This window comes from Talpa europaea, assembly GCF_964194135.1.
Source record: "Talpa europaea genome assembly, chromosome: 16".
NCBI classification, from domain to species: Eukaryota; Metazoa; Chordata; class Mammalia; order Eulipotyphla; family Talpidae; genus Talpa; species Talpa europaea.
Window position 1 is genome coordinate 41,800,716 of NC_140084.1, and position 13,595 is coordinate 41,814,310.

The 13,595-nt window shown below is 54.7% G+C and overlaps 1 protein-coding gene across 1 annotated transcript in view; it reads right to left on the minus strand.

Moving 5' to 3' along the window:
- FCGBP (Fc gamma binding protein) overlaps positions 1-13,595 on the minus strand; it is a gene marked incomplete at both ends in the record, with an annotated part of 70,753 nt that overhangs the window by 9,539 nt on the left and 47,619 nt on the right. The window contains 6 exons of the mRNA XM_084256916.1: positions 6,093-6,364; positions 7,010-7,393; positions 9,668-9,867; positions 10,534-11,107; positions 11,386-11,957; positions 12,837-13,380. Coding sequence (XP_084113042.1) covers positions 6,093-6,364; positions 7,010-7,393; positions 9,668-9,867; positions 10,534-11,107; positions 11,386-11,957; positions 12,837-13,380 — 2,546 coding nt within the window. The remainder of the gene's footprint in view (positions 1-6,092; positions 6,365-7,009; positions 7,394-9,667; positions 9,868-10,533; positions 11,108-11,385; positions 11,958-12,836; positions 13,381-13,595) is intronic.

Sequence of the window (13,595 nt, forward strand, 5' to 3'; positions counted from 1 at the left end):
GCGCCACCCCGCGTAGTGAGCAGAAGGGCCATGACCCGAGTCCCTAAGGCATGTGAAAACACATGCGTCTCAGAGGAAAACCTCTGAGTGACAGGACTTGGTGTTGAGAGCCTGGAAAGTGACCTGCGTGGAGTCAGGCTTCTACATTTCCACAGTCTGAGAACAACAAAATGGAGAGACCCTGTGCAGTGAGCAGAAGGGCCTTGACCCGAGTCCCTAAGGCATGTGAAAACACATGCATCTTGGAGGAAAACCTCTGGGTGACAGGACTTGGTGTTGAGAGCCTGGAAGCGACCTGCATACATCTCCACAGTTTGAGAACAACAAAAATAATGAGCTAACTTCCCAGGCTCTGGCTAGGGGGCAATAAAATTATGTGCATGAGAACTAACCACCTGGTACCCTACTGGCTGAAGTAAATAGATAATAGTAAGAAAATAGACTAACCACTCATACATGTTGTCACTATATGGTATGCTTTGATGTTACACCTGCTGCAATTAAAATAGTATATATTGAGCACTAAGACAATAAAGATTTGCTGCATGCTGGACATGACAGTCCCCCATGTCTGATTTCCCTCACCGTCGTGTCCCAGGTCTCGGACTCACTAGAAGTCCACAAGAGGGGACACGGATCCACCAACCATCCACACCGCGCTATTTATGCCCAGCTTTGAGATATAACTGACATAAAACACTGTGTAAGATTAAGGGGTACAGCACGTTGATTTGACACACTTATACAATGCGAAATTAATTATCAATGTGCACAACTGCTTTCTTTTTCTTTTTTTTTTTTTTTAAGATTTAATTATTTATTTACACAAGCGCTAGGTACAGCAGAAGTGCAGGAGGGTGAGAGAATTTACCAGAGTCAGAGCCAAGAGCAGATCAGGCAGAGTGACAAAGTACACTGCTGATGGGAGCAGCAGGTGGCAGGAGAGGTCTGCACACCACGTGGGACCCTCCCCGGTGGCCAGGGATTGAACCGGTGTTGCAGAGGCTGCGGGCAGCTTCGCAGTCCAGCTCTCAACTGCTGTGCCACCTGGGGAGGCCCCACAACTGCTTTCTTAATTCGATCCTACTGAATTATAACTTAAGGACAAAAAGGAAAAGCCATTTGCCCAAGATCCCACAGTAATTTAAGCAGCACAGCCCGGGACAACTCTGTACGAGGCACTCAATCTTGTACAGGGCAGGGAGAGGGGCAGCCCAAACCCTGCAAACCTGCCTATTCTAAATGGGTTCTGCCATCCGCCGCATCAACACAAAACATATGAGACTTTAATGGGAAGGAACTTTAATACAAGTAGGAAACAATACAGGAAAGGCAAAAAATCCAGTTTCTAAATCAAACACCCAAAGTTACCCGTCCCCTCGTGGGTAAAACTCCATCCAGATGGGATTGGCCCAGAGCAAGGCCCCAAAGCCTGCCACAAATCTAAAGCATCTTCCAGTGAGGACCCACAGAAAAGGGTCAGAAACGAGCCCAGAAGGAAAAACAAAAAATCAAAATCAGGTTAAAAGCTGCCACTGTCACCTCCACACGGGTCTCACCCTCACCTGTGTCACCCAGTCCACGACCAAAAGACAAGCGCAGTTTCTTCACGTGTCTCTAGGCTCCATGTGCCTCCTCCAGGTCCTCTTCTGGCTCCATCCTGCTTCCTTCCTCAGTCTCCTCTTCAGCTTCTTCTCTCCCTGCTCAGCTCCACCCTCCATTTGGGTGGGCAGGGAACCTGGAACCTCCCCCTTTCCTGGGGACCACCCTGTTACAATCCCCCCTTTTATTTTTTATTCCACCATATCTATGGTGGCACAGATCTCTGGGTGTAGTCTTAGGAGACAGTCTTTTTTCAGGATTACAATGTGTGTAACAATTAGTCAGCAGCACTGTCCATTAATGTTCAGTATGACAGTTTTCCATTACTGGAAAAGAGTCCATTATCCAAGCCAAAAGAAAAAAATCTGGAGCATTAGCTAAAACACGACAGCAAATATATCAAAATCACAGGAAAAAATCTTAAAATGGTTCAACTTAAGTAAAACACAAATTTTCTCAACCTTGATCCCAAACTTTTTAACAGCATAGCAAAAGTTCGCAAACTAAATCTACTTTTAAACCATTTTACCTATTTTTGCATAAAATCACAGGGCAGAATAACTAAACAGCAGTTTTATCTGGCTTTGTTGGAATACTCCATATAGGATCAGAGCGAACCGTTGGCGTCCGGTCCATGTAGGCTTCAGGAACAAAGTTGGTCTCAACAGACTCCACCTGGGCTTTCCTCTTCTCGAGGGTACCAGCACTTTTTTGTTGGCCGGGTTGTCCAGTCCTGCCAATGGAGGCAAGCTTCCTCACCTTCTTTGGAGGTCTCTAGAACCCTACAAACAAAGCAAACAGGTTCTCCTCTTCTTGGTTCTGCTCTGTTTCAACTTTCTGGAAGAACTCCACGCAAAGCCACACAATCAAACTCATGTCCAATTTTTTTTTTTTTAGTTTAAGCAGACAAAATCCCTATGGAAGTTATGCAAAAACAGACTCAGTTGGTAGAGCATGGGACTCTTAATCCCAGGGTTGGGGGGTTTGAATCCCACGTTGGGCGCCAAATCTGTTACAGGGCAGGTAGAGGGGCAGCCCAAACCCCGCAAACCTGCCTATTCAAATGGGTTCTGCCATCCACCACATCAACAAAAAACACATGAGACTTTAATGGGAAGGAACTTTAATACAAGTAGGAAACAATACAGGAAAGGCAAAGAATCCAGTTTCTAAATCAAGCACCCAAAGTTACCCATTCCCTCGTGGGTAAAACTCCATCCAAATGGGGTTGGCCCAGAGCAAGGCCCCAAAGCCTGCCACAAGTCTAAAGCATCTTCCAGTGGGGACCCACAGAAAAGGGTCAGAAACGACCAGACAAGCCCGGAAGGAAAAGAGCAAAATCAAAATCAAGATAAAAGCTGCCATGGTCACCTCCCCATGGGTCTCTCCCCCACATCTATGTCAGCCAGTCCACGACCAAAAGGCAAGCGCAGTTTCTTCACGTGTCTCTCGGCTCCATGTGCCTCCTCCAGGTCTCCTGGCTCCATCCTGCTTCCTTCCTCAGTCTCCTCTTCAGCTTCTTCTCTCCCTGCTCAGCTCCACCCTCCATTTGGGTGGGGCAGGGAACCTGGAACCTCCCCCTTTCCTGGGGACCACCCCGTTACACTTCCACCATGAAGTGAGATGGGATCATCAGATTCTCCCAAACAAGGAGCGAATAAAACCATTTGCCCTGGGACCAAGCTCCCTCCTCTAACCCACGCTAACCCTCTTCTGGGTTTGTCAAGTTCCACCTCCTCCGCGGGGATCCGCCCGCTAGGGAGAGTCGAGAGCGGGAAAGTGGCCCCTGAGGGTCACACACTGTCGGGGGGCACCCTCCCCACTCGGGCTGCCTCTGGACAGCCGGGTCGGGGGCCGAGGGGACGGCGGGCACGGCGGAGGCAAACGGGGGTCTCCTCGGGACCCCAAACCACGAACGGGCCACCTCCGAACTCGACTCCCGAAGCCTGGCCCGAGGCTCGGGTCAGTACCGTGACCGCCGCGCCCGACCCAACACAAATGCCCTAATGACGCCTCGATGAGACGAACCCCACTTCAGGACCCCCCAGCCCAGGCTCAAGCCTCTCGACTCCCGACCGGGCTCTCCGAAGTCAGACCCACAGCTCCGAGCACGAGCGCGGACCCGGGCTCAGGAGCGGTCCCAGGACGCGGCTGAGACCCGCTCCCCCGGCGACACCGGGACCACGACCCTCTCCCCCACCAGACGGGCTCCGGGCGCAGAAGCCCTGCTCTCGGGCCAAGGCCCCGCCCCTCCAACTGCCGCGAAGCACCCCGACTCCCGCCAGGCCCCGCCGCCCGACCCCGGGCCCCCTCCCGGGCCTGCACCTGGCTTCATGGCGCGTGCGGAGCTGCGCGGCGTCCGGAACCGCACGAGTCCGGGGATGTCGCACGTGGAGAGGGGCGCAGGCGCGCGGCGACGCACGGCGCGTGACGCAAGCGCGCAGCCCCGCCCCTCGGAGCCGCGCCCCGCCCGGAGGGGGCGGGGCTCTGTGGGCGGGGATCCTCGCTTGGCGCCGCCCTCTCCACGGCTGTGGCGGCTGCCTTAGCGGGTGGAATGATCGCCGCTCAAAACACGCTTCTTGGGCCTCCCCGGTGGCGCAGCGGGTTGAGGGCAGCGCTGTGAAGCTGTCCGCAGCCTCTACAGGGCGGGTTCGATTCCCGGCCGGCCAGGGAGATACCCACATGGTGCGGCAGACCTACCTGTCTCCCCTGCTGCTCCCCTCAGCATTGTTTTCTGCCCATCTGCTGTTCTGCTCCCTGCTCTGTCTCTGGTGAATTCTCTCATCCTCCCGCGCCTCTGGCCTGTACCCCAGCTCTTGCATAAATAAATAAATCTTAAAAAAAAAAAACCAAAAACCTTCTGGCTTCCCTTCATTTGTGCCAGAGCCCTCATAATCCAGGCTGTGCCCGGTGCCCTCCTTCACTAGTACTAGTTAATGCTCTAAAGTCTCCTCTACGCCCTCTAAGCCTCTCCTTTTTCTTTCCTATCTACTAGAGTGGAGTCCTACTCTCGGCTCGCGTTCAGTTTGCATTTTCTGGTGACACAGGCGGCTGAGCGTTGCGCTGTGAAGCTGTCCACAGCCTCTGCAGTGCCAATTCGATCCTGGCTGGCTGGTGAGGGTCCCACATGGTGCAGCAGACCTCTCCTGCCTCACCTGCTGCTCCCTTCAGCAGTGTATTTCATCAGTCTGCCTGTTCTGTTCCCCACTCTGTCTCTGGTGAATCCTCTCACCCTCCCTCACATCTGGCCTGTACCCCGGTTCTTGTATAAAATAAATAAATAAATCTTTTAAAAAAAGAAATACTGTATATATATGAATAACCTGACATATTGTATGCATTCAAAATATGTGGCTTTTTCTGTCAATTGCCTGTTTATATCATCTGTATGTTTCTAATTATATTTTTCTTATTGACTTTAAGGAGTTGTTTGCATTTTGTGGGCATTTATCCTTTATATGCTATGTTTTAAATCCTTCCTCCAGATTTGCTGTGGATCATTTATTCACCGAATATGTACTAAGTACCTACTGTGTACCAGGGCCCAGGAATAAACTGGTTGATATAATCTTTGTCCCTTAGTTACTTCTATTTGGTACTAAAGGTAAATAAATGTAAGTGTAATTGGAGGTGGGGCCTTTGGGAGGTGATTAGGTCGAGGCTGGAACCCTAGTGGTGGCTCTAGAGAACTCCCTCAAACTTCGACCATGTGAGGACACAGTGGGAAGAGGGAACCAGGAAGCAGTTTCTTGCAAGATACCAATTCTGCTGGTGCCTTGGACATCCCAGCCTCCAGAACTTGAGAAATAAGTTTCTGTTGTTCATAAGCCATCTAGCCCATGGCATTTTGTTATAGCTGCCCAAATGGCCTGAGACATATGAAACTGGTGACAGAGAAATTAACTTGCTAGGACCATAAAAATAATTAAGCCATAATCTATTGATCTCTTTCCATTTTTCATTCCTTTCCTTCATCCAATCATTTATCTTCTCATCCACCCATTCTTCTAGCCATCCATTTCCCTTCCTTCCATTTCCCCACCTACCCTCTTAGAATCCATCCATCCATCCATCCATCCATCCATCCATCCATCCATCCACCCTGTCATCCCCAACAAATGTTCATCATGTGTCAGATTCCCCAGGCACGGAGGGAGGAAGGTCAGGGATGAGTAGGCAAGAGACACATCAGCTCAGCTTAAGATATTTATTTATTGCCCTCACAGTCAATCATAGTGACTCAGCAGAGGGGCAGAACATGGAAGAGGACCATAATGACACAGCACCTCCTTCAATCATTGCAATGTCTCAGGCAATCAGGTCCTGAAGTCCTCATCCCCAGGCGATGGCTGATCAGGCAGAACTGCGAGAGATAGACACTTAGCACCTACCCTCTCTCATCCGCTTAGCATCCACCCCAACTACGCCCTCCCATGAGGACTCGGGTTACCCTGTCCTAAGAGGCCTAGCTTCTGAGCTACACCCCTTACCATGGGGAGAAATCCTTTGCTCTCCACCTCTCCATCGATGTCTTCCCTTGGGAGTTGTGCCCATCATTGACCTCGACTCCATCGAAGTTTCCACAGGCCCCACACAGCATCCTGGCATGGTCACTGCTGACCATCACAGTCAGCTGCCCATTGGGCCAAAGCTGCACCTGGACCCCTGCCTTCTGCTTGACCAGCACAGAGCCATCGGGATTCCGACTCACGGACACAGATGCTAACATCTTAGCTGGGAGATCCACTCGGAGACCATTCACCTGGTGGTGGGGGAGGAATACAGAGGTGAGGTCAGAGCCACAGATGGCAGGAGAATGGAACCCTCAAGCAAGATAATAAGTTCAAGAAGCAAAAGCACAGAAGCAGGTGCTGAAAAAGATGAAGACCTGGATGGCTGCACACTATGGAGAGATGAATACGTAAAATAGTAGAGTGGAGCTCTGGATGGATGGGTACAGGGGTCAGCCTGACTGGACAGACAGGCACGCACACATCACCTGAGGCCAGGCTGGGGGTGCACTCTGTGCCAGGGAGATAAACAAGCAGTGAAACCCCAGCATCATCCTGTCTGGTTGTTTTCAAAATAAAAGAACCCTGAGCATGTCCTATAATTAACTGTTCCTAAATGAAAGCAACGTTCTCCCTTGTTTTTACAATGCTGATGCCTGAATACAAGTAGTGCCCTAGCAAGTGCAATAACCACATGATAAAATTACTGTTTCTCCATCATAAATCGTGGACTCAGCCAGAAAGAGGGACCCAATCTGAACTACTGAGACAAATTTACATCCAGAGATGACCCAACAGCAGCGATCTGGAGAAAGGACACAGCCAGCCAGAAGCAGTGTAGGGATCCCACAAGCAGCAGCGGGCCCAGGGAGATGGCCCCGAGTGCCCAGGCTTACCCACACGCCCTTGTTCGGATTCACAGTCACCAGCCCATCTTGGAAGAAGACGTGGACCTGGCGTGCTGCGCCAACTTTGCCGCTGCAGATGGGGATGTCAACAAGGACGCGGTACCAGGGGATGGCCCCCTGGAATCCTGGGCAGCGGACAGAGAGCTCATACACGTTGGGGGAGCTGATCACGTTTTGGGCCTTGTCGAAGGTGGTGAGATTGCCACCCGCAGAGAGGGAACAGAGACCCTGGGGGGCCCAGCAGCCTTGGGACCCATCCTGGATGGCACATATGAGGCCTGACTGGCAGCCAGCTGGCTGGCACGTCAGGACAGAGCTTGAGGAGCAGGAACAGAGCTCTCCACAGTCTGGGGTCAGCAGGGAGGTGTTCATCTGTGTGCAGAAGGGGCCAGGTTACGGTGGTGTGGTGGATGGAGACAGCCGGCACAGCCCTTCCACCCTCCGCACGGTGACGTCACAGTGATTCCCATTAAAAAATGAAGTTTCCCAAAAAAGCTGAGAAACATGACCGCAGGGCTGAGGCTACCAGTGGGCAGGGCAGCAGAGGGGGAGGGCTCCCTGGTTATGGTGGGTGTGTGACATGCATCTGACGTGTGAAGCTGTCCCCCCAAATTTCATATAATGTTGTAAACCAATCTTACTGCAATTAAAAAAAATAAGAGAGGGCCTCCCCTGGTGGCGCAGCGGTTGAGCGCTGGGCTGTGCAGCTGCCTGCAGCCTCTGCAATGCTGGTTCGATCCCCGGCTGCTCCCCGGCCACCAGAGGGAGGGTCCCACATGGCGCACAGACATCTTCTGCCGCCCGCTGCTCCCCTGAGCAGTGTACTTTGCTCCTTCTGCCTGCTCTGCTCCCCACTCTGGCTCTGGTGAATTCTCTCACCCACCCGCGCTTCTGACTATACCCAGTGCTTGTATAAATAAATAAATAAATAAATAATTAAAAAAAAATAAGAGAAAGAAACGGGGTGTATGTCCCCTTTCCTGCAAGTCTGGTTTGGCCTTAAGACTATAATTTAGTTATTCAACCAGAGTAGAAGCTGCGCTGGGCCAGGTTCAAGAGCTTCTCAAGGTTCTAGACCTCAAGAGCTTCTCTCTCTTGCTCAATCGCCCACCCACCCCCTGTACTCCCTCCCTTTCTCTTGGAACCCTGTTCAGTCACCCTAAGAACAGTCTGCGCTAGCCGGCCAGAAGACAGACTGGAGGAAGGACAGCCACGCCGGCTGGTGCTGTCAGGGACCAGCCAACGCTCAGGGGAACACCACGAGGCAGGCAGAGCCCAGGGCACAGCAGAACAGCCAGGCGGAGCCCAGCCATACCTACCACCACAGAATTGTGATCCACATGGTTGTTCGAAGCCCCTCAGCTTCGGTGTAGCTCGCAATGGAGCTACAGATAACTGACATAGGAAGGGCCGGCCACGAGAGACGCCCCAGAGTCCCACTGCCCACAGCCCAGACCCCAGGACCGGGGGCCCCAACTCCAGGATGAGACTTTCTCCTCTCTGACCAGCTATTCTTTCTTCACCGCATCTTCAGTTCTGCCTCATGTCCCAAATCCACAACGCAATCGTGCCCTGGGCTCAGTCCTTCCTTTGTCTTCTCTCTCTAGTTACTGCCTGGTGATCTCGTCAAATCTCAAGAAAACCAAACATAGTTTGATCCTGCAATCAGATGACCAAATACATTCCTCATACATTTTGGTCTTCATCCATTGTTGCGATCCCACAGGCCGCTGTGGGAATTCTGAAGTGTTGAGTGTTAAAGGTGTCTCTGGTTAAAACGAGGATAACTTTTGGAATGGTAGCCTAGGGGGTGGGTGGGTGAGCTGTCGGGAAGCCCCCCAAGCTTAGAGGGTAGGACTTTACACGTCACGCTGAATTCCCGGGAGAGGAGAGGGCGAGCGGGTAAGCTCTAAGACCAAAGGTTTAGTCGCTGGTGCCTGTGTCATGAAGCCCAGGAGGAAGGGGCTTTGGAAAGCTGGGCGGGTGAACATGTGAAGATTTTGGGGAGAGCGGCACACATGGAGAGGGCACGGAAGCCCCCTCCTTCCCCCCACCTTACGCTGTGCATTTCTTTCCTCCGGTTGTTGATTGATATCCTTTAATACCCGCTGTAATAAACTGGGGATCCAGTGAGCTCGGGACTCCCGAGTCCTGTGTACTCTTCCAGCAACTTAATCAAACCTGCGGCGGGGGCCTGGGAACCTCTGAGGGACACTCAGTTGGTCAGAAGCACAGATTATTGGAGTCGGGTGGAGTACACGAAGCCTGAGGCGGGGTCTGGGGAAGCTCTGGCTGTAGAAGAGGCAGAGCCAACCCCTGGGGCTTACCCCCAGCACCCGAGGCGGAGGCTGTCTTAGAAGACTGAGTCCTTATCTTGTGGGACCTGATTCAGTCTCTGGGGGGACAGAGTCAGAAGTGAGCCGAGTCTCCCGAGAATTTGTGACTACGGGAGAACAAATTTCCCTTGCTTTCAGGCACTGACCTTACGATCATTTGTTCACAGGAGCCACATGCTGGGTCGTCACCAGTCTTCAGCCACATGGCTGGATACTGGTGTGGCTCCTCTGTCCCTATGCTTGAGGCACAGAAGCTCTGGGTCTCCCTCACGCTCCTCCACCCTCCCTGTCCACCTCAAAGCCTGCTCACCGGCAAGTATCGGCCATCATGGGTGCACCCGCAGTCTCGAGTGGGGATGCAGATGCCCTGGGAGAGCAGGAAGCCTTCGTCACAATCACAGCCTTCAAAGCACCGGGTGGTGCAGCCCGTGAGGCCCGAGAGCCCTGCGCAAGAGTCCTGGCAGGAGTGCATGCAGACGGAGTAGTGGCTGTTGGCGGGGCAGCGGAGTGCTGCGGAGAGAGAGGCGCTGGCGTCACGCTGGCGGGACTCTGGACCACTGACCTAGGTCTACCCACACCCAGCCCAGAGTGGCCAGGGCAGCTGAGTGTGATCAGGGCTGAGTGGGGATAGAATGGACAGGGTTGGGGGAGGGGAAGTCAGGACCTGGGGGAGGCATCCAGGGTGAGGCTTGGGGCTGAGCAAGTGATGGGTGGGGTTACTGTCCAGAGATGATGGGGAAGAGGAGGATCAGATCTGGGGTTAAATGCTGATGTCATATGGAGACCCAGCAGCTGAGAAGGATCCTCAGGACCTGAGGGAGAGGTCCAGAGGCCCCCGGTCCCGAGGCTGGCACTCAGGAGAGAGGCCAAGGCTGGAGACGGAGTCCACGCTCATCACTGAGCACAGACCCTAGGCCCTGGGGTGGATGGCAGAGCTGGACATAGGCCCTACCCTGAGAAGAGTGAAGGAGACATGGCCCTGCCGGAGGTGTGAGGGGCCATTGCCATGTCCTGGGCAACCTGAGGGAACACGGACTTGCCCTGGGTTTCGAGGAAACAGCTAGACCCACCCTGACTGGGTTATCTGAGAGTCCAAGAAGGGCCAGTGAGCAGGCAGCTGGCAGGGACTGCCCCGAGACTGGTGTGGGGCCCTCCCAGGGGCCCACAGACACTCACGGCAGAAGCTGTCTGTTCTCCAGGGCTTCACTTCTGCGCCGGCCGCCTGGCAGGCTGCTGTGTAGGCCGCCAGGCTGCTGCAGAGGAAGGCGAGGTCTCCCTCGTGGGCACACATATCGTACACACATTGGCGGAAGTACTCAGAGGGGCTCAACACCTCATGGCAGGCCGAGAAGGGGCCGTTGGGGTCGTGGAGCTTCCCGCAGGCCTGGAGGCTCTCGAATGGGGCCGTCTGCTCTGCCAAGCACACGGGGCAGCCCTGGGGCCCACAGCCCTCGATACAGCCCTGGGAGGAGCTGGGGGTCCTCCACGCGGCCCCAAAGGCCTCCACACTGGGGGCCACAGACCCATCGGGCAGGACAAAGTCATCAGTCCAGTTGCCGTTGAAGTTCCCACAGAGGCCACACATCCGGCCATGGAAGGGGCTGGGGATGGACATGAGGACGTGGGCATCGCCGTCAAAGAGAAGCCGCAGCCCCTTGGTCGTCTGCAGAATCACGTTGCGGCCCTCGGCAGTCACCCGCACGTGGCCCATAGACACGGGCAGAGTCACCACCTCGCCATCCACAGTGACCTGCGTGGAAGGATCCAGCTGGTCAGGGACTCAGAGACCACACTTAAGCTGGTCCCTTCAGAATTCCAGGGTGGAGCCGTGTCCCTTCTGCCCTCCTTGGGGCAGAATCACGTGTGCCTCAGCTCCATAAGCTGGGTCACATCCCCCACGGACTTCCCAGAATGGTGTTCCCCCTCAGTTCCCGTGGTTTAGTCATCTCTCTCCCAAAACCCCCCTCGGAGTCCCCAGGGCAGATTGCGTTCCCCTCACACTTCCAAGGCAGCACCGTGCCCACTTACCAGCGGTCCTGGAGCCAGGCTCACCACCTGGTCAGCCACCGTCACCAGCAGGCGCTGGGGCTTTCCAGCTGTGTCCTTCTCAAGCACAATGCTAAAGTCTTCGTCCCCGGGCTGTGGGTGGCAGACTTGGGCCAAGACATAGGAGCAGGTGCCGTGCAGGTCATAGACACGCCCGTCGAGGGTGACATAGTGGATGCCCCCATTGGCCAGGCAGCGGCCACAGCCGGTGGCGTGACAGGCCTGGACGCCGTCCTGGACCCGGCACTCTTCATAGGGCCCGCAGTCGGTGCCCTCCTGGCAGCTGACCTGGCCGCCGGGCCCGCACTCACAGCGCCGCCCGCACTCGGGGCCTGGGTAGAAGATCTCGCCCTGCGGGTAGTAGCGGCCTTCGTGGAGGCAGCCACACTGACCCACTGGCACGCAGGTGTCCCCACTGAGCACGAAGCCGGCATCACAGACGCAGCCCTCCTGGCAGATGGACTCACAGCCTTCAGGCACCGACAGGCTGGGGCAGCTCACAGGGCAGGAGTCACCGCACAGCTCGTAGTGGCTGTTGGCAGGGCACTGGAGGGCTGTGGGGACAAGAGGGGAGTGGGCTGGTCAGGCGCAGGGCAGGGGGCAGGAGAGTGAGCAAACCAGAGTGGGCGAAGCTGCGGGTCTCTGGCTCAGCACATTTCATGAGTGAATCTATCGGAGGATCTGAGCGGGGTGTCTGATCCAGCACATCTGATGGGGTGCTGTGTGTGAGATCTGGGCACCAGGTTGCGAACCAGGTTTTGTGTCAACCTGACCGAGTATTTCTAAAAAGTGAATCTGAACAGGTCTCCCTGACCAAATATGCAGGGTTCGAACCAGATGAGGGGTGTGAATGTCACTGTGGTGTGAACGCACCTGGCAGGGCCTATATAGTGTGCGGACTCTGAGTATGTGAAGCTGAAGGATGAGTCAGGAAATTGGCCTGAGGAGAAGTGACCAGAACTGTCTGACCAGGAATCAGCACCTGCTCTGGGGTGATGTCAGGGTCCTGACTCTACCTGGGTATATCTGCCCAGGTGTGTCTCTGTAAATCTGGACCATCTCCAACCACAGGGTTCCCTGTCCGAGGTTACAGGACTCATTCTATCTGACCCTATGCTTGAAACAGTCTAGGGGCATCGTAGGTGTAGTGTCTGCGTAACTTTTCAGGTCAGTCACCCCAGTCCAACTGAGAAGTCTGAGCTCGTGAGTCCGAGTCTGGATTGGACCCGGGCATTCAGACCAGCTCTATCAAACAAAGTGTCTTCCACTGCAGTATGTAATCTGGGGGATTTTCGTGTGTGAATGTGGAGGGGTTTCTGACAGGAGCTAGCTGGCTCCTGGAAGGTGGGGTGGTCCCTCAGCCCTACTGGGGAAGAAAAATCTCTGCAAGGAGAGGCTCTCACTAAGTGGTTCACACATGGCTCAGTACTCACGACAGAAGTCTGGTCTCCTCCACTCCTCGATCTGGGCCCCAGCGGCCTGACAGGCGGCCACGTAGGCAGCCATGGCTGGGCAGAGGCCTCCCGGATGACCCTGAACCTGGCAGGCGTCGAGGAGGCAGGCTTGGAAGTACTGCTCCGGTGGCACAAGTGTGTGGCAGGGTGCTAGTGGACCGTCGGGGGCTGAGATGATGCCACAGGCGTCCGGGCCGCCGAACTGCTCCTGTTCCTCGGGCGTGCACTGCGGAGGGCACGGCCCCGGCACACACTCCCCGCAGCCTGGGGTGCCGCCCACCTGCCAGTGGCCAGGGTCTTTGCCCACTGCCTCTGGATCATCTGAGGAGTCCTGGTTGTAGTTCCCGCACAGGCCACACAGGGCACCCGTGTACACCGCTGGGACTCGCAGGCGCACGAAGTTGTTCCCGTCAAAAGCCAAGGAGAGCCCATTGGCTGCTGTGACCACCACGTTGGCGCCGCTCACATAGGCATGCAGGCGCGAGTCCAGCTGGAAGGGCAGCGACACGAGCTCGCCGTCCACCTGTGAGCGTGGGAAGTGTGGGTAGTAAATGGTACAGCTGCTGTTTCCAGTTCTGGCTCCACTACCTGTCCACTTGGGTGTAACCCTGAACCTCCCTCAGAGCTGCAGTAATATAGGAGCCGCTGTCATAATAAAAAACACATAGCAGGTTCTTCACTCAGACCCATTTTACAGAATAAACTAAGGCTCATAGATGGGAAAGTCACTGCTCTAAG